The following is a 23,977-nucleotide window of genomic DNA, read 5'->3' as shown; positions in this document are numbered from 1 at the left end:
CAAAACAGGTTTTCAGATTTTTTTGGGCAAAAAAAAGGAACCTTATTTACATAAGTATTCAGACCCTTCGTTATGAGACTCGAAATTGAGTTCAGGTGCATCCTGTTTCCATTGATCATTCTTGAGATGTTTCTACAGCTTGATTGGAGTCCACCTGTGGTAAATTAAATTGATTGGACATGATTTGGAAAGGCACACACCTGTATCTATATGGTCCCACAGCCATGAGGTCAAAGGAATTGTCCGTAGAGCTCCAAGACAGGATTGTGTTGAGGCACAGATCTGGGGAAGGGTACCAAAAAATGTCTGCATCATTGAAGGTTCTCAAGAACACAGTGGCCTCTTTCATTCTTAAATGGAAGAAGTTTGGAACTACCAAGACTCTTCCTAGAGCTGGCCTCCCGGCCAAACTGAGCAATTGGGAGGTGGTTAGGGAGGGAGGTGACCAAGAACCCAATGGTCAATCTGACAGAGCTCCAGACTTACTATGTGGAGATGTGAGAACCTTCCAGAAGGACAACCATCTCTGCAGTACTCCACCAATCAGGCCTTTATAGTAGAGTGGCTAGACGCAAGCCACTCCTCAGTAAAAGGCACATGACAGCCTGCTTGGAGTTTGCAAAAATACACATAAAGGACTCACAGACTATGAGAAACAGGATTCTCTGGTTTGATGAAACCAAGATTGAACTCTTTGGCCTGAATGCTAACCGTCACGTCTGGAGGAAACCTGGCACCATCCATACGGTGAAACATGGTGGTGGCAGCATCATGCTGTGGGGCTGTTTTCAGCTGCAGGGACTGGGAGTCTAGTCAGGATTGAGTCAAAGATTAACAGAGCAAATTACAGAGACATCCTTGATGAAACATCCTGCTCCAGAGCGCTCACTACCTCAGACTGGGGGGAAAGTTCACCTTCCAACAGGACAACCTGATTGAACATCTCTGGAGAGACCTGAAAGTAACTGATGCTCACCATACAACCTGACAGAGCTTGAGAGTATCTGCAGAGAAGAATGGGAGAAACTCCCCAAATACAGGTGTGCCACGCTTGTAGCTTCATTCCCAAAAAGATTTGATGCTGTAATTGCTGCCAACAGTGCTTCAACAAAGTACTGTGTAGAGGGTCTGAATACTTATGTAAATGTGAAATTGCAATTTTTATTCGTAATACATTTGCAAACATTTCTAAAAAACTGCTTTTGCTTTGTCATTATGGGGTATTGTGTGTAGATAAGGGAAAATAACAATTTAATCCATTTTTAGAATAAGGCTGTAATGTAACAAAATGTGTAAGTAGTCAAGGGGTCTGAGTACTTCCCAAATGCACTGTAGCTGTAGTTTTTTCTCTCTCGATCTCTGTGATGTTTTTAAAAAATCTATGTAATTTACGATGCCTTTGATAATACCCTTCACTTACTCTGTGAATGCCAACTAGCTCTCACAGTCTCGCATCAGAATTAGACTTTCATCCATGTTCCTCAAATGTCAAATTTTGAAGTTGTTCCAAACTTTACATTTCTAAGTGCTAAAGGTTAGGTTTAGTCATTAACTCCACATTTTTAAGGTTAGGGTTAAGTTTAGGCATTAACTCAGAAATCTTAAGGTTAGGTATTAACTCCTAATGGTTAAGGTAAGCGTTAAGGTTTGGGATAGGCTTAAAACAAAAATCTCAAGAACGACTTTCTATTGCTAGATTCAAACACGCAACCTTATGCACCAGAGGCAGATGTGTACTCCCAGCCACCATCTCCATCTGAAACCAACTTGAAGGTAACAGCGCTCACTGTTGCCCCTAGTGGGCGGTTTCCATGTCATCGCCCGATGTCCCGACGTGCACATGTGCGCTTGCGCCTGTGTTTGTTTTTGCGTGTTCTGATGCGATGGACTACCTTAAAGAAGTGAGTGTGTGTGGGTGTGCATGAATATAAATGAAGTAAGCTACATTCTAGTCTCCCATCCAGAAATGGATCAAGTAGACTTCTTTCTCTGTGTTGGGAGCATAGTTCCTGGATGAAAAGATAGAAGAAAGACATTGCTGTATTTAAAAAAAGAAAGAATGGGTTTTGTTCATGTTTCGAAATGTTCTGATTACTCTTTAAACCATGATGTTTCTGACCAAAGATGTGACGATGAACACTATGATCTGCTTTTAAATCATTCTAAAACATAATCAGGCAATATACTATGTAAACGAACACACACACAGCTCTGATATTTGGTTTCCTGACATTGGAAATCTATAAAACATCCTCATCAAAAAAAGCAACTGATGCAATTGTCATCTGTTTTTTGTTTGTTTTAACAGTCTAACAATCATTGAATTGATTGTTAATGTGTATTTTTGTACTGATAGGTTTCATGTTATTTATTTTTTTCATTTGAAGGGAAATTAAAAGGAGATGTCTAACAAATATCGTGGCCTTTCTCCTGGTTCATTCAGGTAGCTAGGGTTCTAGAGTTCTTAATGTCCTTGGGGTGGCAGGTAGCCTAGTTCTTAGAGTGTTGGGCCAGTAACAGAAAGGTTGTTGGGTCAATACCCTGAGTTGACAAGGTAAAAATCTGTCATTCTGCCCCTGAACAAGGCAGTTAACCCACTGTTCCCTGGTAGGCTGTCATTGTAAATAAGAATTTGTTCTTAACTGACTTGCCTAGTTAAATCAAATGTGTTCATAAAGCCTTTATACTGTATTCTATGTAATCTCACAGCTCCAAAAGAGAAAGCTTCTCTTCCCCAGCACAAAAACATTTCTCAAATGTAGAAACTCACATTTGCAACTGTTGGACTAATGATTACACCCTACATAAGCTAGATGCAGGCAAGCGGTGTTGAATGTGTCACTGTCTGTCACCTTGATTACGCTAATTTATCTCGGCCTGTGCACCTACATTCACACTTTCATTTGTAGGCTAGGTTGTAGCAACCTCATGAAAGGTATAGGGAAAATGTGAGTATCATGTAGTAGTCTAACCCCATCAACGTTACATTGAGCTGGGTGAAAGAAATATGAAAGGTCCAATATGCTGTAATAGAAATGAGGCCATACACATTTAAAAAATCGACATCGAGCGCCACTGGTGTGAGCCAGCTCATGCCTTTAATTTTTTATTATGTGTGTGGAGGACAGAGTGTGTATACAGAGTTACTGTGTGTGTGGAGTGAGCCCAGGGCCAGTCCATTGACACACACAGCTTTCCATTCGCTGCTGGAGAGGGGAGGAGGAGGGGGTCTTCACTGCCAGCTCCATCTTCTACACTACCTCAAACTCAGTAGTCATCTGTCATCTGTGTTCATCTGGATTGCTCAAGTATTAGCATCCGGAGTATCTGTGGTGTATGTGTCTCTACCAGACACACTGACTGATACAGACTTCACTTGTACACACACATTTTATGCTATCAGTGGTAAGCTTTGTAGTGGTGACCTATACAGAGCCTGGTCACCATTAGACCCTATGCAGTGAGGCTTGTGACAGAGCGAAGGGTAATGAAAAGAGGGTGGGAGAGAAAGAGAAGGAAACCAGCGCTTGCAGGCCAAGGACTCTGAGAAAGAGAAATGAGCTGGTGCATGGGCCCTGGTGGAAGAAAGCGAGAGGGAGAGGAGTGTGTGTGTGTGTGAGGAGCAGCTCACACTCCTCTCCCTCTCGCTTTCTTCCACCAGCTCATTTCTCTATGTAACAGAAATAGCAGCAACATAAATACCTAAGTCAGGCTCATTTGATCTACGGCATACTGACCTTATGGGTATCCTACGAAGCAGGTTTGAGGAGTTAGCAAAGTCACTTTGGTCTACTTGGGATAACCGGTCATACGAAAGCTCACCTTTTAGCCTGGTAAATTTCTATGGCAAAGAATCCTTCAGAATAAACCTGCTCAGAGGCAGGCTAACTCCACTTACCCTGAATTAAATGACTGAGCAACGAGTTGAGGACCAATGAAATCAGATTCCCTCCCTCTTGCAAAGATTGCATCAACATCTCCTTAATTTGAGGAAGATGACTGATTAAATATTTGGTTAATCAAACACTTTTTTGTTGTTGTTGAAAAAAACAGTAATGTTAAAATATATCACATTACACTTACAGAATGCATTTTAAACTTCAAGCAATGTAAAACTTTTCTATGCTCAATAGGAATGGGAAAATAGTATTTGTGCATTGATGAGCACACCAAAGTGGCATTAACATGTAAAGACAGCACTTATAAAATCCTATTTCACAACATAGCCCGTTGAATATGCAAGATAACTATTATTTCAATTTGATTTTGGCACAGAATCATAGATTGATGTTTCAGGATTGTCTCAATGAAGAGTTCGGCGTTCGACTAGCCATGTGTGATGCACGCTCAGTTATACGCCTGCTAGAGTTAGTGGCAGGTGGACGAGCAATATCCACCATCATAGTACAGATGAAGCCGTATAGGAATGTGAAGCTAACTGAAGCTGACTAGCTTTAGAAAACCCTAAGTAGATCAAGCTCGCTTCGTAGGATACCCCTCTTAGACTAGCATACTGACACAAGCATGCACAGACGCACCCACACACACCCATGAACAAACGCAGGCACGCACAAACCCATGGTGACATGTACACATATCCCAGTAACAGGAATAGTTTGGTACCATTATGCAGTGTCTGACAGGCAGTGTGGATGTGCAGAGAGCCTCATTAAGTCATTATTCCAAGAAAACTAGAACAAACTAGGATACCTGTCAATTACATTGGTATTTTAGGTAGTGGCACTGGCACTGATCCCAAAACAATCTCATGTCCTTGACCTCCATATTCCCGCTTAATGTGACCACTGTTCTGTGGAAATAAAGGGCCCATAAACAAGAAGGCATTAAAAATAAAAAAAACATATTCACTATATTTTTCATATGGACATTGTTTGTGGAGTTTTGATATAGTGGACTAGCTACTTCATATTAATTTTCCATATAGACAATGTCTTCAGAGTTCACCAGAGGTGACCTAGAGTTGAAGTCTTGGTTGACCTGTCAGTCAAGCTGAATTGGAGATGCCGCCATCTGCTGGTCAATGTGGGAGCTACAATCAAATACATAGAAGCGAGCTGATTTCTCTGTGGGCCAACTCCCTAAATGGCTCAACAGCTGTAGACCCCAACAACCCCTCCACATTCCCTCCCATCTCCTGGTCTTCTTCTCAACACACCAATTCCTTCATCCCTTCAACCCCCCACAAACCCTCTATCCATGTCTCTAATTTTCCCCTGAAGTCGGGATCAGCATTGGCTAATCTTACTTCTGTGATTGTAATGCAAACGCCCCCTCATCACACCATGTCCAGCCAATCTCATCCACTGTCCATATTAGCGGTTCTCAGGGCACCCAAGAGATTCACAGGGACGTCTGATGGAGGACTAAGCTTCCGACTCCAAAATAGCAACAATGGCGGTTATCAGTTAATGTCAATGGAAACTGGCAGTGTTCTGACATAAACTTTTCTTTCCAGATTTGATCACTGCTCAATGGTTGAGTCATCTTTTTCTGTGGTAACCAACCAGCTGTTGGGGTCTTGGTCGTCCTTCTTCAGGGTCTCTGGGGTGTTGAAGACTGGGCCTTTACTCTCAGGAAGGGGGGCTGTTGGGCAGGGGGTCGGGAAACCGACTTGAGGCCAATTTTCTTCTTAATCAAGGGGAACTGGAACAGCACTTACACCGGAATAACCTAGTACTTCTGGTTGATCATGTTGTTAGCACATAACAGAGGCTGCATTTCTTTCATGGATCCAGAGATAGGTGGGTAAATGTACATTAAATGTATCCTCTCAAATTGGAAAACAATAGGCTAGCACTCCTTTGTATAATTAAGAATGAGAGGGAAAGCACAGACAACTGCAATTGTTAGGTTTTTATTTTGAAAACTCTGAGGATATTGAAATTCATGGATTCCATTCATTGTAAAACAGTTTCGCCATTTCTTGAAGCTGATCATATTTTATTTTGGACCTTTGACTCATCTTTAGATAGTATGAATAACTAGATAGTTGTAAGAATCCTAAACGTACAAATGATTTCAACTTTGTAAGAAACCTTTTTTTTCCTGAGAATCTTATCTGGAATGCAAATGAATACATAATAATAATAATAATAATAATAAATTAAACTGTCAATAACAAAATCCACACGGAAGACAATGACAATGACTACATAGGCCTTACCACAATCTGTATATTAGATTGGCATGTTGTACTTCATACTGTAGGTACTAATGCTAGGTAATCGCTTGTTGTTGTGGCCATTTATTCTCTGGATGTTGAGTTACCTAAAATGACCAAAGTGTAACACCATGGCTGCACTATGAAATACTGTAGAACTGAGAGTCAGGAGAGAGTTTGGAAACAGAGAAAACAAAGTAGACATCTGAAGTTGAACAACATCAAAATAAGATTAAGTGCAGTGAGTTAAGACTTAACAAATGGTAATATCATTTGGTGAGTTCAGGTAAAGCTTTGGATTAAAATGTTTCATCCTTCAGCTCTATCTTTTTAATAAAATATTTTTCTTTGAGTGTTTATTGTTGTTGTAGGATGTCAAACATTAATGCTCTGTCTTATGAAAACATTGACAATTGAGGACAAACATACATTTTCACCAATGAACATAATATTTCCTCAATATTTCCCTAGTTATGTCCCAAAATATTCAACCCATCTTCATATATTGTTGGATAAATGTCTAATCCAATCATAGGCACACGTTTGGAATTCTCTGAATTCATAGTTGGGTGCTCTTCTTGCCATTTGACCGTCTTGTATCATTTCAACATCTGTTAAGCAAAGTAAACTGATTCTGTTATCCATAGACACTGTCACATTTGAGCTAAACCAAGTCAAATCAAACCTTAAAACAACCAAAGTTACATTTTTAAAGATTCCATTAATCTTCAATCTTCAATCTTTAAATATGGCAGTTAGTCCATCCATCCATCCATCCATCCATCCGCCCATCCATCCATCCATCTATCCATCCGAGCCAAACGGAAAATGGAGCCCGTAAAAACACGGGCATCAGGATCCACACACCCCCAACCAATCGTCCTCCTGGGAATGCTGACAGACAGGGCGTATTCCCCGCCCCCTTCTCATGCCACCTCCAGCCAACCAGCTGCTGGTAAAGTCTTCAGTCGCCACGGGACCTGTCAGGGCTGGACGAACCAGCTGTTGGCGTCCTCGAGGTCGGTCTCCAACTCCTCATCTTCGTCAAGGGGCTCTGGGGTTCGGACGGCCAGCTCTCTTAGGAAGGAGGCCTGGTGGGCAGTGGGTCGGGAGACCGACTTGAGGCCAATCTTCTTCTTCATCAGGTGGAACTGCTCTCGGATGAAGTTGTAGAAGTCGTACTCGTAGCGCATACGGTGGTATAACACCTGAAGAGCTTCCAGAGTGGGTGTGTGTTTACGCACCGTGCCAGTCATGTTCCCCATCTTCATGTAGTCTGCAGGAAGGGGAGGAGACAAAGAAACATAACAGGAAGTTACTGATGTATGGTTGAAATGCGAAGAGGAGACATATTGTCAGCCATCAAAGTGAAGATTTTTTTTTTTTTGTGTGTGTGGCTAGATCAGCTTTAATATTGTGGATAGATTGTAGCTTCTATCAATGTAATTGTCTGCATTACTTCCAATCCCCCATGTATTTTTTGGGGTAAAAATATATTTATATTTATAAACTGGGTGGTTCGAGCCCAGAATGCTGATTGGCTGACAGTTGTGTTATATCCCGAGTGGTGCAGCGGTCTAAGGCACTGCATCTCAGTGCAAGAGGTGTCACTACAGTCCCTGGTTCGAATCCAGGCTGTATCACATCCAGCCATGATTGGGAGTCCCATAGGGTGGCACACAATTGGCCCAGCACCGTCCGGGTTTGGCCGGTGTAGGCCATCATTGTAAATAAGAATTTGGTCTTAACTGACTTGGTAACCCGTTTATAATAGCAATAAGGCAATTTGGGGGGTTGGTGTTATATGGCCAATATACCACGTCTAAGGGCTGTGTCATACATAAGAACAGCCCTTAGCTGTGGTACATTGGCCATATACCACACCTCCTTGGGCCTTATTGCTTAAATATAAATATATATCACATATGAAAGAATTCACGCCCCTGGGCATTTTGTTGCCCTACAACCTGGAATTAAACATTTTGGGGGTTTGTATCATTTGATTTGCAGAACATGCCTACCACTTTGAAGATGCAAAATATTTTTTATTATGAAACAAACAAGAAATAAGACAAATACAATTCTGAAAACTTGAGCGTGCATAACTATCAACCCCCCAAAGTCCATACTTTGTAGAGCCACCCTTTGCAGCAATTACAGCTACAAGTCTCTTGAGGTATGTCTATATAAGCTTGGCACATCTAGCCAATGGGATTTTTGCACATTCTTCAAGGCAAAACTGCTCCAGCTTCTTCAAGTTGAATGGGTTCCGCTGGTGTACAGCAATCTTTAAGTCATACCACAGATTCTCAATTGGATTGAGGTCTGGGCTTTGAATAGGCCATTCCAAGACATTTAAATGTTTCCCCTTAAACCACTCAAGTGTTGTTTTAGCAGTATGCTTAGGGTCATTGTCCTGCTGGAAGGTGAACCTCCGTCCCAGTCTCAAATCTCTTGAAGACAAACAAAATTGGAAAAACACCAAGGGGGATAAATAGTTCTGCAAGGCACTGTGTGTGTATATTATATATTAGGAACACACATCTTTTTAAAATATATATTTAATTGTATTATTTCCTGCAAACCCTAGCACCCCTCACCTAATTGGAGTAAACTAATAAACAACACTTACCGTACCAGTCAAAAGTTTGGACACACCTACTCACTGCAGGATTTGTCTTTATTTTTACTATTTTCTGCATTGTAGAATAATAGTGAAGACATCAAAACTATAAAATAACATATATGGAATCAGTAGTAATCAAAAAAGGGTTAAACAAATTCTTCAAGATTCTTCAAAGTAGCCACACTTTGCCTTGATGACAGCTTTGCACACTCTTTGGCATTCTCTTAACCAGCTTCATGAGGTGCTCACCTGGAATGCATTTCGATTAACAGGTGTGCCTATTTAAAAGTTAAGGTAGGGGTGGTATACAGAAGATAGCCCTATTTGGTAAAAAAAAAAAAATCCATATTATGTCAAGAACAGCTCAAATAAGCAAAGAGAAACAACAGTCCATCATTACTTTAAGACAGGAAGGTCAGTCAATCCGGAAAATTTCAAGAAGTTTCTTCAAGTGCAGTCGTAAAAACCATCAAGCGCTATGATGAAACTGGCTCTCGTGAGGACCGCCACAGGAAAGGAAGACCCAGAGTTACCTCTGCTGCAGAGAATAAGTCCATTAGCGTTACCAGCCTCAGAAAATGCTGCCCAAATAAATGCTTCAGAGTTCTAGCAACAGACACATCTCAACATCAACTGTTCAGAGGAGAATGTGTGAATCAGGCGTTAATGGTCGAATTGCTGCAAAGAAACCACTACTAAAGGACACCAATAAGAAGTGACTTGCTTAGGCCAAAAAACACAAGTAATGGACATTTAGACAGGTGGAAATCTGTGACACTGTCTGTGATTTATTTACAATTCAAGGCACACTTAACTAGCATGGCTACCACAGCATTCTGCAGCGATACGCCATCCCATCTGTTTTGCGCTTAGTGGGACAATCGTTTGTTTTTCAACAGGACAATGACCCAACACACCTCCAGGCTGTGTAGGGGCTATTTCACCAAGAAGGAGAGTGATGGAGTGCTACATCAGATGACCTGGCCTCCACAATCCCAACCTCAACCCAATTGAGATGGTTTGGGATACGTTGGACCGGAGAGTGAAGGAAAAGCAGCCAACAAGTATTCAGCATATGTGGGAACTCTTTCAAGACTGCTGGAAAAGCATTCCAGGTGAAGCAGGTTGAGAGAATGCAAAGAGTGTGTAAAGACATCAAAACTATGAAATAACACATATGGAATCATGTAGTAACCAAAAAACTATTAAACAAATCAAAATATATTTTAGATTCTTCAACACAGCCACCTTATTACCTGGATGAATCTAAAATATATTTGGATTTGTTTAATACTTTTTTGTTTACTACATGATTCCATATGTGTTATTTCATAGTTTGATGTCTTCACTATTACTCTACAATGTAGAAAATAGTATAAATAAAGAAAAACCGTTGAATGAGTAGGTGTGTCCAAACTTTTGACTGGTACCGGAGGCTTCTACTTCTAATTTATACATACTATATACATTTTACGGACACAATCTATTTTACAATAGTTATATTTAGTTTGTTATTAGTCCTTCCTCTATTTCTGATGTACATCCAGTTTGATTTCTATTTGCCATACATTTTTAACTGTGCTATTTCACAAAAGTTCTGAGCCTATATACATTTTACAGACACAGTATATTTTATGTTTGTTATCTTGTTGTTATTAGTCCCACCCTTCAGCTCCATTCAACCCCTCTCACCTATCTCAGATTTCTATCTGCCATATATTTTTCAACTGTGCTGTTCAAAAAAGTTCTGAACCTTTCTATTTTCAGTCTCTACAGATTATAAGTTACAGATAAACATTTTTGCTAAAAGTATTATAGTATTGATCGATTGACTATGACTTTTCAAATCACCCAGTATTGCTATCTGCAGCATTTTCTCCAGGTAAATGTTGCAATTCTTCAACCATTCCTGGACCTGTGACCAAAAACGAGCTGCATATGGACAGTACCAAAATAAATGATCTAATGACTCTGCCTCCTTGCAAAAAAATGTGCAGAGCTGGGAAGTTTGTATCCCAATATATATAACATTCTATTGTTTGCAAGAATTGTGTATAATAATTTAAATAGACAAATTCTAAGTTCTGAATCTGGCATCGTTTTACGTGTCAATTCATAAACAGTGTGCCATGGAATCGGTACATAGAAAATCTCTTCCCAACTATTTTGCAATCTATATGGCACAGCTGTCATTTTGGTCTTTAATTGAAAGTGGTATATATATATATTTTTTTCACCATTTTCTTAACCAATTTTGGTGCAAGTTCCTTACTTTTCCCCGTTTCACTTGCCTCTTCCATTTTTTTGTGGTAATGCTGCAATCAGTTGGTTGTATTTTTGGTAGAGCATACATTTCCATATAGTTGTTAGCTGCACGTGTGACATAACTCAACCAGCCCTATTTATGATATAACTGACAAAGATTATACCTTTTTATTTTATTTTAGCGAAAATTAAAAAATATTTGATCAATTACTATATTTGAGTTTAACCACAATATTTGTTGAATTATTTGTTCTGTTTTTTTTGTGGTGGATTAAACGGAAATTGCAACTAACTTTCTATGGCTTGTTTAAAAAAGAACGATATTTGAGATGATTTTGTTTTCAAATAACCGAAAGTGAGCGGCTGTAATCTGAATAAAGGGAAAAAGACCATTCTTGAACATGGGGTGTGTCACAGCAGCCTTCGCTTTGGCTTCCCCTCCTGTCCAGCTCATGCGTGTGGCGTCGCCGGCCTTCTAGCTGCTGCCGAACCTACTGCTGGCAAACGCCCTTCACTCATCAACCCTGGACTTGTCTCGTCATCATTACACACACCTGGTTCCAATCCCCACTCTATCACTGTCTATATACTCCCTCTGGCATTTGTCTTTGTCGGTCACTGTAAATGTTACTTGTTTTCCTGAGTGGAATCTCTCCTACTATTTCCTGAGCACTTTAAATTTTGCACTTTGGGTTCGCCCTGTGCCTTTTTATTCATGAAGATATATTTTGAGCACATCAGCATTTGGGTTCCGTCCCGCTTTGATCTATGGTGCTTAACGGGGGGATGGCAGGTAGCCTAGTGGTTAGAGCATTGGGCCAGTAACCGAAAGGTTGCTAGATTGAATCCCCAAGCTGACAAGGTAAAAATATGTCGTTCTGCCCCTGAACAAGGCAGTTAACCCACTGTTCCCCGGTAGGCTGTCATTGTAAATAAGAATTTGTTCCTAACTGACTTGCCTAGTTAAATAAAGGTTACATTTAAAAATATATATATATATATAATTACATTTAAATAAGTTCAGTAGTTCTAAACCTGCTCCTGCCTACTCCTCTCTACACCAGTGACAGGGTGAGACATTCTTACTAATTTGCTAGAGAACCAGTTTGGATTTAAGTATAAATTATGTATGACTGACACCTTTAGTGAGAGGTCTAATGCTTTAATATGTAATCATTTTTGCCCTCTGAAATCATATTCATTATATAAATACGCCCTTTTAATTTTGTCTGCCTTGCCATTCCAAATAAAATTGAATATTTTTAAAAAACAGGTCGCTAGGTTTAGGCGAAACCATAAGCAAATAGTGATATGTTTGAAGAGTTAATCAGGGTGATTTTCCCCCCACAAATAGACATGTCTTTTCCTTTCCATGGTAGCAAGATCTTATCTATTTTGATAACTTTCTATTCAAATGTATTGCAGTGAGATAATAATATTTCGGGATACGTATACCGAGTCTGTCCACATCACTGTCCGATCATTTTATTGGTAAACTACACGGTAATGTAAAAGTTGTACTTTTTAGTGATCCAATATGTAATATAGTACACTTATCATCATTTGGTTTTAATCTAGAGAGGTTAGAAAAAGTATCTAGATCCTCTGAGGCTGTGGAGGGATTACATTTTTGTGGATTTAAGAAAACATGAATCATAAGCGTACAATGACACCTTTGTTTTTAAGCCCTGGATTTCTAATCCCTTAATATTATTGTTGGATCTGATTTTAACAGCTAACATTTCAATGGAAATAATAAAGAGATGTGCCGATAGTGGACAACCTTGTTTTACTCCTCTTGACAGTTGAAAACTTTGAGGTGTTGCCATTATTTACTATTTTACACCTAGGGTTACTATACATAACTTTAACCTATTTTATAAGCGATTCTCCAAAATTGAAATATTCCAGGCATTTATATATAAACTCCAGTCGTACATTATTACAGTGCCTTGCAAAAGTATTCGGCCCCCTTGAACTTTGCGACCTTTTGCCACATTTCAGGCTTCAAACATAAAGATATAAAACTGTATTTTTTTGTGAAGAATCAACAACAAGTGGGACATATCATGAAGTGGAACGACATTTATTGGATATTTCAAACTTTTTTAACAAATCAAAAACTGAAAAATTGGGCGTGCAAAATTATTCAGCCCCCTTAAGTTAATACTTTGTAGCGCCACCTTTTGCTGCGAATACAGCTGTAAGTCCCTTGGGGTATGTCTCTATCAATTTTGCACATCGAGAGACTGAAATGTTTTCCCATTCCTCCTTGCAAAACAGCTCGAGCTCAGTGAGGTTGGATGGAGAGCATTTGTGAACAGCAGTTTTCAGTTCTTTCCACAGATTCTCGATTGGATTCAGGTCTGGACTTTGACTTGGCCATTCTAACACCTGGATATGTTTATTTTTGAACCATTCCATTGTAGATTTTGCTTTATGTTTTGGATCATTGTCTTGTTGGAAGACAAATCTCCGTCCCAGTCTCAGGTCTTTTGCAGACTCCATCAGGTTTTCTTCCAGAATGGTCCTGTACTTGGCACCATCCATCTTCCCATCAATTTTAACCATCTTCCCTGTCCCTGCTGAAGAAAAGCAGGCCCAAACCATGATGCTGCCACCACCATGTTTGACAGTGGGGATGGTGTGTTCAGCTGTGTTGCTTTTACGCCAAACATAACGTTTTGCATTGTTGCCAAAAAGTTCAATTTTGGTGTCATCTGACCAGAGCACCTTCTTCCACATGTTTGGTGTGTCTCCCAGGTGGCTTGTGGCAAACTTTAAACAACACTTTTTATGGATATCTTTAAGAAATGGCTTTCTTCTTGCCACTCTTCCATAAAGGCCAGATTTGTGCAATATACGACTGATTGTTGTCCTATGGACAGAGTCTCCCACCTCAGCTGTAGATCTCTGCAGTTCATCCAGAGTGATCATGGGCCTCTTGGCTGCATCTCTGATCAGTCTTCTCCTTGTATGAGCTGAAAGTTTAGAGGGACGGCCAGGTCTTGGTAGATTTGCAGTGCTGATACTCCTTCCATTTCAATATTATCGCTTGCACAGTGCTCCTTGGGATGTTTAAAGCTTGGGAAATCTTTTTGTATTCAAATCCGGCTTTAAACTTCTTGACAACAGTATCTCGGACCTGCCTGGTGTGTTCCATGTTCTTCATGATGCTCTCTGCGCTTTTAACGGACCTCTGAGACTATCACAGTGCAGGTGCATTTATACGGAGACTTGATTACACACAGGTGGATTGTATTTATCATCATTAGTCATTTAGGTCAACATTGGATCATTCAGAGATCCTCATTGAACTTATGGAGAGAGTTTGCTGCACTGAAAGTAAAGGGGCTGAATAATTTTGCACGCCCAATTTTTCAGTTTTTGATTTGTTAAAAAAGTTTGAAATATCCAATAAATGTCGTTCCACTTCATGATTGTGTCCCACTTGTTGTTGATTCTTCACAAAAAAATACAGTGTTATATCTTTATGTTTGAAGCCTGAAATGTGGCAAAAGGTCGCAAAGTTCAAGGGGGCCTAATACTTTCGCAAGGCACTGTATAAGTAATTAATTTGCATTTTATTGCATGACATAAGTATTTGAATTCCGGCTCTCACAGACCTGTTAGTTTTTCTTTAAGAAGCCCTCCTGTTCTCCACTCATTACCTGTACTAACTGCACCTGTTTGAACTTGTTACCTGTATAAAAGACACCTGTCTACACACTCAATCAAACAGACTCCAACCTCTCCACAATGTCCAAGACCAGAGAGATGTGTAAGGACATCAGGGGTAAAATTGTAGACCTGCACAAGGCTGGGATGGGATACAGGACAATAGGCAAGCAGTTTGGTGAGAAGGCAACAACTGTTAGCGCAATTATTAGAAAATGAATCTTGAGAGGGCGGTGCTGCTTTAGTAGGTCTCTGACCACATTCATCTTCTGATTTTGCTGCATATCGGCTACTTGCAGTAGGCCCATAAAACAAATAAGGACTTCTCCTTAGTGTATGGGTCTCTCAGGTGGGTGTCTGGGGTATAGAGTTGGGGACTGTTACATCATGATAGGACAGTAAATAAATAAATATGAATAATTTATTTTAAAATGTATATCCCATATCTGCACAAAATTGAAAGCCCTCTCTCTCACAACCCCTGCTCACAAACACGCATGGGCTCTGGGATTTGCAACCCCTATCCTTTTTCACTCACACTTTTCCAAACACAAAAACACACACACACCCCAACTTTCATCACAACACAGTCACACATACTGCGCCTTCTATGTCCTCTGTGTTTGATCTTCTGTGTTTTATCAACCGTGTTGATTCAGTACTTTTGTGTTCCAGTTCCTTATGTTTGAAGATGTAGTATTTTGCTAATTATCCTTTCTTCTAATGCTGTCTTACTGTAGACCGTTTTTGAGGTATGAAAATAAACTTCTGACAAACGTTGATTTTGGAGTTAACTCTTATTTTAAATGTGAATCATTTAAACGCAGTGTAATGTGGTGTTTACAGGCCAGGGTGTGCTTGCGTGTGTACCTGGGCTCTTGTAAATGTTGAGTACGTCAGTAAAGTAGTGAGGCAACAGTCTCTCGAGAAGGAGCAGGACATCTTCCAGCTCCTCTAGGATCCCCACAATAAGAAAGTTTTCTAGAACGTTCTGTTTGGCCCTTTCCAGAGCCCATACTCCCGGCTCTCTGAAACACACAGAACAACAGACACAGTCAGAAGAAAATATCTGTCAACCCAAAGGAAAGTATAACCAATGATAATTCTAATACCACTAATAATGTACTAAACATTACCAGTCACAAAAATATGAATACCAGCCAGGACAATGTGTGACTATTATAACATTTCTTTACTCCAAATTTGGAGCCTGATTCTATGATGCAATACAGATCTTCTTACCTGCACTGTGGGTGCTGTCCACAGAAATAAGGGATGATGTAGAAGAGTCTGGGGTTGGAACATTCTGGGTAATTCTCCAGGATGCAGACATTGATATCCTGGACAGGAGGGAGACAGAAGAGACAGCCAATCAGAAACACAATCAGAAAGTCAGACAATCATCGTCAGCTTTACTGTAATACTACATTACTCTCACTAGGGGGAACCCTTCACCAAGTATTTTTCTCTCTTAGGAACTCGTACTGCTTTTCTCCTGGTTATCATTGGAAAAGACACTCTGGCCCCAAACCACTTTCTAACAGCCTAAAAATAAGACATGCAGCTTCATATCCACAAGGTTACAATTCAGATATTAGGTCATCTGGGAGTGTAGGTTATCTCAAGAGTAAAATGTAGTTAGAGGTTGATGCTATTATTATATGTCCAGAATGATGACAGTTAACTGACTAGTAATGCAGACCAATCAAACAGAAACGATGGCAACCTTTGGTCTCCTCAGCTAGCCACATTATGTTGGCCATGCTGCTAACATCCCAATTCAATTCCACCATCCTCTCTCCCTCATGTCAAATAACCCATCGCCTCAGTGAAAAAAATAGGAGCCACTGGAGTGTAGCAGTGAAACACTAAACCACTTCTCTGTTTAACCAGTGGACTGAACGAGGGAGGCCCACTGAGACCAAATTTAAAAAAGAAAGAGAAAGATTAAAAACACATTTCTGCTACAAACACAAGAGTTAAACCCATGTCTCACACACACACACACACACATATATAAAAACACTTCAAAAATGCTTCTCAGTTGAAACAGGTACCAGTCTGTACAGGTTAAAGGGTGTTGATAATTTAAAAAAGCAGGAGGTCTTGTGTGTGAGTGTTCTGTTGGTTTATTTCACTGTGGCCTACATGCTGATAGGTGAGAATGTCCTCCGCTTTTTTTGGAAAACTGCAATTTGTCAAGTTAACAGCGGGAGCCTAGGCGCCTCACCACAGAGGGTAAGCTAAGCCAGAAACACCCTTAGAGAGAGAATGAGAACCAGAGGCCCAGGCCTTGTGTTCTCGGGGCCCAGAACGGGCGGGGGGGTTGCAGGAAGTAATGGGTTAAACACTACAACCTCTCACCCAGCTCTGGTCCTGTGTGGGGTTCTGTGGTGTTAATGATACTGGGACACCTGGTGTACAGTCAGGTCAAAACCCAAGACACAGACCTTGCAGGAAACATGACATATCAGCTTCATTAATGATTCATTAGCTTTGAGTGGACACCTGTATTCACACAGGGAAAGACTGGGGCCAAGCCACGATGATGTAACATTAACGAAAGCGCTATAAAACCTAGATGTACTGGGGCTTTGAGACCAGACCAAGCTCGTTCTTGCGCTCCCCCCCCCCCCCCTCTTCAATTTCTCAAACTCTCTATTCCTCCCACCAAAAAAACATAATACTCTTAAACCCGCAAACCCTGCAGTCAACGCAATATGAGAGAAAGGGTCACCCGTCTATTCCTGTCTTTGTCGATGATAGTTTTAGAGTATTTCATTTCTTCAGTAGCCCACCAGTGGGCCATAAGCCTCTCTGACTGACTGACCTGTTAACACAGGAAGCAATATTCTCAGGATTTCTATGGAACGCCATTTGGGTCTTTGCTTGTCAAAAAAAGATACATGTCAAATAACACTATTTGACGTGTCGAATAAGCTTGTTGACCAATCAGGACCTGAATATGACTGCATGTCACATATTTTAATGCGTTCATACAGTGTTTACGTAGCTATTACACATTGATTACACTATCACTCGTATTTCATATGTCACAACGATTCATCGATACGTATGCTATGATGCTGGTAAAGTTGTCTTGCGCACCTACAGTGCTGGTCATTAAAAAAAGCCCATGGATGCAAACAATGTTCTTCCCCAAAAACATAGTAAAACAACATCATCTAGGAGTCATCTAAAATAACCACATTCCATAGTATCTATGTCGTGAAGCTAATAGCAGTGAAACTATTACTGTGTAACTCCGGTAGGACAACATCTGAAAAATACCGCACTTGGTAGTGTGTAACGGTGCTCGACCAGTCCGCGAAAGCCAACATCACCCATGACAGAGAACGGTTGATTGTCAAGGTTAATGAACTCCATTATCTTGGCGTTAATGGATTTCACCTGAGTTGTCTCGCTGAAATGTTCTTACTCTTTCAAATGACTGCTTGACTTGTTGACTGCTTGATCCACACAGTAGACATTGTGGGCAAGGTTAGGAATGCTGTGTTGCATGTGTAGCGCAACATTTTGTGTGGCGTCATTACATCACGTTATATAGGTATGCACGTCAGCTTTGACATCGTTTTTTAACATCGGCGTTAAACGAGACATCGGGCCGATACCGATGTTGCCATTTTTAGCTAATATCGGCCGATTCCGATATGTTCACCAATATATTGTGCATCCCTAATACCTACATTGGGGAGAACAAGTATTTGATACACTGACGATTTTGCAGGTTTTCCTACTTACAAAGCACGTAGAGGTCTGTAATTTTTATCATAGGTACACTTCAACTGCGAGAGACGGAATCTAAAACAAAAATCCAGAAAATCACATTGTATGATTTTTAAGTAATTAATTAGCATTTTATTGCATGACATAAGTATTTGATCACCTACCAACCAGTAAGAACTCCGGCTCTCACAGACCTGTTCGTTTTTCTTTAAGAAGCCCTCCTGTTCTCCACTCATTACCTGTATTAACTGTACCTGTTGGAACTCGTTACCTGTATAAAAGACACCTGTCCACACACTCAATCAAACAGACTCCAACCTCTCCACAATGGCCAAGACCAGAAGGCTGTGTAAGGACATCAGGGATAAAATTGTAGACCTGCGCAAGGCTGGGATGGGCTACAGGACAATAGGCAAGCAGCTTTTTGTTTTAGATTCGGTCTCTCACAGTTGAAGTGTACCTATGATAAAAATTACAGACCTCTACATGCTTTGTAAGTAGGAAAACCTGCAAAATCGGCAGTGTATCAAATACTTGTTCTCCCCACTGTACATGTTCACTGACAACAGCCAGCAGAACAACTGGAAGAGGCTTCAAATGAACGACAAGAACTGAAGAGAACCCAGAACACTGGCAGAACACACAAGCATTGTGTTACTGTCGAGAGACCCTTTGGCTAAGGCCGCTGTCTGTCTCTCTCAGGATAAAGGCATGGATGTGATCTATTCATTATCTGACTCTACTGTTTCTATGAAATGGCCTCTGAAAATGCCAGTGGCAGCAAACAGGAGGAATTTTTTTAAATGACTGTATAAGGGAAATGTTAATGTTTGTGCTATTCTTAACTCATTTCTGTGTTCTATTCATGTGCTTTTCTAATTAACCAATTTCTGTGTTTATGCAAGTGGCCGACTGTACAAATCCTCACTATCAGTAGCTGCAATTTGGCAGTACGCCCAGATCTTGTTTTGAAAATGAACTAAAGATATCTCAGTTTCAAGGTCTCAGCATAGAGAGAAAGAAGCCTTGTGAGGTGTTGGTCTGTCACATGAATGAAAAAAAACCCAGTCATGATTAATGAATTATGCTAAATCATGCAAATATAACTTGTCTTTATATACGGCTATACACAGACAACTGCTGGGTCTGCCAAGTCAGAGCTCCTGATTGACATTTGTACTACTGTGCAATGAGTTGGTTGGAAACTCTCCAGCGCGCTGACAATAAACAATTATTAATTTAAGATTGACTTTGAGTGTCCCTGTGAATTTCCATGACAACTGTGTCCCAATTCTTAAAGCCCTTCTGGGCCTCATCTCCTTCCCTCCGTAATCACAGACTGTGGACAAGACAAAAACGTTTCTGTGAAGGACAGGGAGAGGTGAGGGCAGAGGAAGAGTACGTACAGGAAATTACACGTGCAACGTTGGCTGGTCCCCCCACACACAGGAAGCCATGCTAGGGTCTCAACTGGTTACAGTGGGAGCAAGTTTCTCTTTCACTATCTAATGCGTAGGCATGGCATGCCTTGACATGAACAATGCTGGGTGTCTGCCAGGGCATCCTCTCTGAAGCTTGTGTGTGTGTGTGTGTGTGTGTGGGGGGGGGGGGGGGGTACACATGATTCATAGCCAAAAAACTCACTACAAAAGCTTGTGCGTGCGTGTTCACGTGACTGTATTTATGAGAGAGAGAATGCGCATGTGTTCACATGACGGTGTGTATAAGTATGTGTGTGTGTGTGTATGCGTGCGTGTTAGTGTGTAAAGAGAGAGTGGGGCCGATGGAAAAGGTAAGAAGTCTACCACAGGAATGTTTCAATAAGACGTGCATTAGTAGAGCCAAGGCCTGGTTGAGGAAACTGACAGTGTTCTTTCATTGACACTTCCTGTAGTCACAGAGCAGGGCTCTGCTGGACTAATGTACGTCAGGCTGGCCTGCTGTTCTGCTGCTGCTCTACAGGGGGAAGAGAGGGGAAAGACCCTGCTGAATTCTATGGCTCAGACTGGATTGGCTAAGGGTGTTGACACAGTAGCAACTCAGCACACACAAGCACTGGGACGTATAGGCCAGGGTGCTAACAGGACACACACACACACGCACACATTCAGGTGAGCCTGCCAGGGTAGCACAGCGGCAGTCCCCCTTTACTGTAGGAGGGGGCCTCTTGTGCTGCATACTTTAATAACTCAACTCACATGCTCCGGTACTCCTGGGACGCTGAACAGAACTTAATTACCAACAGTCAGACTCAGACTCACTCCAGCCACGATGACATTCACTTCACTATTTGTGTTTGGTAATGTTGCTGGCTATGGTTGTTGAGGGCCTTTGACAACACACTGGTGTGTGTGTCTACCCACAAACATGAGTGATTGGAGGAGCAGTACGGGGGATTCCTACTGTACAGTATATCAGCTGACAGACTCCATCTCTACACAGATTATACCAATCAAGCCCACCCTTAATGACACTGCACGTCTTACCTTTTGAACCTTACTTCAATGGGACATCCACTCAACAAAAAAAAATGCGCACAAATCACATAGAAACAACAGTTTGAGGATTAAATGAAAGCAGTAAATGTCATTAGAAAAGCATGAGACGTCAAATCCCACCACAGAGTAATGAGTTGCCTACTGCGGGGGAAAACGACACAGACAGAGAGAGAGAGAGAGAGAGTTCAGGTCTCTAACTAACCGTCCGATGTGGTCTAACTCAGTCAAGTCTGTAATTGAGTTCTGAGCAGTTCTGGGTTGAGAGCAAGGAACGATAGAAGAATGGTAGAGAGGGAGGGATGGCAACAGCCCACAAGGGGAAAACAATTGGTTACCCTTCCTTCCCATGCCACATCACGTACCCTTTAACTTCAAGTACTATACATACGTTTTTTTATTTATTGTAGAACTGCTACAAGGAACTCTTTCAGGGATCCCTAAATCCAATACCACAAAGCTGTAACTAATACAGTACAGTATGCTTTGCCGCACCTGATTAGTTATCAATTATGCCATTATGGTGAGTAGAAAAACAGTGGTTCATTTTTGCTTGTTTTTTTCTGTACTCCAAATAGCATTTTAGAACTTTTAAATGGTGTAGAAATGCAGTAGGCCAAAATAAGCTTTCTAGAAAGTACTTGGAGGGAAATTAATCCTTGGAGGGGGAGTTACCACTGATGATGTTTCTAAAGTGAATGTTCATTTTCAAATTGATTTATTGAATAAATTAGGACATATACAAATGAACAGTTAAAACAATTATTCAACACAATGCATTTTAGTTTTAGCACATTTTCAATGAGATTTGTGACACAATTTGCTGATTTCACATGGTCACCCATGACTGGTTCTTAACCCCAACCCCTCTTTGCCACCCCACTAAAAAAATCCTAGACTCGCCCCTGCCTGACTAACGATGAAACAGATGGAGACATGGAAGGACTGTGTACAAGCCAATAACTCAGTCATACAGTTACTGTTGAAGTCAGAATGACACTGGACTTAATTAATATTCTGGACCATTAGCCTTCATACTGATGCTGCATATGGAAAGAAGGCGAGGAGAGCAAAGGCCTAGGCTCTTGGCCCCGACATGACAGATGGAAACATGCAGGGAGAGAAGTTGATACAGTTCTATCAATAAAGGAAGAATCTCACCAGGTATCTCTCGTCATCCTTCATCCCTGGTGTTCGGATGAGGTGGTTCTGCTCTCCCCTCCAGTCCCCGAAACGTCGGAAGAAGTAGTTGGAGAGGAAACGGTTAATGGGGTCCCGTATGATGTTGATGTAGACGGGCTGCTCTATCCTGAACCTGACAGACAGAGGGACAGATGGATGGACGCACGTTTATACAGTGTACACACAGTATAAGGTTTTCCACAGTGGGGCAGTATTGGGCCCTAGTTGATAAGGAGACGCGCATAAAATGACATTCCCTCTCCAAATATCCATTAGTCAAGGCTTTTGTGAAAATGTAAACTATAGGAGCAGTTTAAAATAAACGTTGTCCAGGCACAGTAAGAATAGTACATTCCACTGTTTTAGGTGATTCTGTGTGCCATTGAGATCCTGGCATCAACTGCTTCAGTTGTCATACGTGGTGTGCTCTGCTGCAGTTACCTGGTGAAGTTGAGGAAGTGGACATGTCTGGTGTACAGGAAGGGCTCAGGGATGTTGCTGATGTTCCTCATAAGATCCACCTGAAAGACACACATCAAGAGAAATGACTGTACTAGTCTATACTTGAATCAAAAACAGTAATTCTCTCCAGTATGGAACCAGAACCAAACACAGAGTACATTTAGACCCATATTTTCTAAACCTTTGTGTGCTTTAATCGGCGATGATGGAATAGTTGTAATCAAAAACAATTTATTTATATAGCCCTTCTTACATCAGTTGATATCTCAAAGTGCTGTACAGAAACCTAAAACCCCGAACAATGCAGGTGTAGAAGCACGATACAGGTCCAAGTGCATGATACAGGTCCATTCTACATCAAAACAAATGTCACACATATATCATTTAGTATATGTAATGTATTACACATTCATTTCACATGTTGGTTTCAGCAGAGAAATCAATTAGAAGGTTCCACCTCACTGTGCCTAACATCGACATAATGGTGTTTTCGAGACCCCCTTTAGACTGCGCCAGAAATGGACGTCATACAAGCTGGAACGAGATCCCTGATCCCCTCATCTCCCACTATTGAGAGCAGCTAAATAACATCACATGTTGTTAGCCCTTGATGGGGCTTCCTGTTGATAAAGCCCATATGTACAGTGGCCATAACAGGTATGTGAATTCTTTGGAATTACCTGGATTTCTGCATAAATTGGTCATCAACTTTGATCTGATCTTCATCAAAGTCACAACAATAGACACACATAGTGTGCTTAAACTAATAACACACAAATTACAGTATTTTTCTTGTCTATATTGAATACAGATTTTAATCATTCACAGTGTCGGTTGGCCTACCTGGCTGGCATGAACATAAACCACGGGGAAAAGTGTCCTTCATTCGTTATTTAAGTGCATAGATGACATTTATTTGTTCCCGCTGCCCCTGTTTCGATACAGATGCATGATAATGGTCCATTCTACATCAAAACAAATGCCACCCATATATTATTTAGTATATGTAAAGACATGATTAAATCAAGAATATTCTGATGGGTGACAATATTAGCATTTCACTTGTGAATTATATTGTTTCACTTGTGAATGATGCCCAGCATAAGAAACAACACCTGTCCCCCACCCAACTTTTTCAAATCAGAGTCGCACACTTTACGTAGCAAAGCCCATAGGCCTACATGTTTTAATAAGGTTTGTATCACAACTAAAGTGGCCAAATAACTTCTTAAAATTAAGCACATTAATACGTTTTACAAGGGATGTAAGAGCCTAAGTGGGATACATAAGCAGCGAGTGAGTTTCGAGTTTGGGGAAGATAATATTCACCATAAAAAAATG

General features: G+C 40.8%; 1 protein-coding gene across 1 annotated transcript in view; it reads right to left on the bottom strand.

Moving 5' to 3' along the window:
* Nucleotides 1-5,859: 5,859 nt before the first annotated feature.
* usta (uronyl 2-sulfotransferase a) overlaps nt 5,860-23,977 on the bottom strand; it is a 153,046-nt gene continuing 134,928 nt past the window's right edge. Inside the window, exons 4-8 of the mRNA XM_021612555.2 lie at nt 22,616-22,695; nt 22,154-22,307; nt 15,993-16,090; nt 15,621-15,778; nt 5,860-7,457 (exon numbers count right to left, since the gene is read on the bottom strand). Of these exons, the coding sequence (XP_021468230.1) occupies nt 7,165-7,457; nt 15,621-15,778; nt 15,993-16,090; nt 22,154-22,307; nt 22,616-22,695 (783 nt within the window). The 3' untranslated portion in view covers nt 5,860-7,164. The remainder of the gene's footprint in view (nt 7,458-15,620; nt 15,779-15,992; nt 16,091-22,153; nt 22,308-22,615; nt 22,696-23,977) is intronic.

The sequence above is a fragment of the Oncorhynchus mykiss genome, chromosome 8 (genome assembly GCF_013265735.2).
Source record: "Oncorhynchus mykiss isolate Arlee chromosome 8, USDA_OmykA_1.1, whole genome shotgun sequence".
Taxonomy (NCBI): Eukaryota; Metazoa; Chordata; class Actinopteri; order Salmoniformes; family Salmonidae; genus Oncorhynchus; species Oncorhynchus mykiss.
This window is presented reverse-complemented; position numbering and strand designations above follow the sequence as displayed.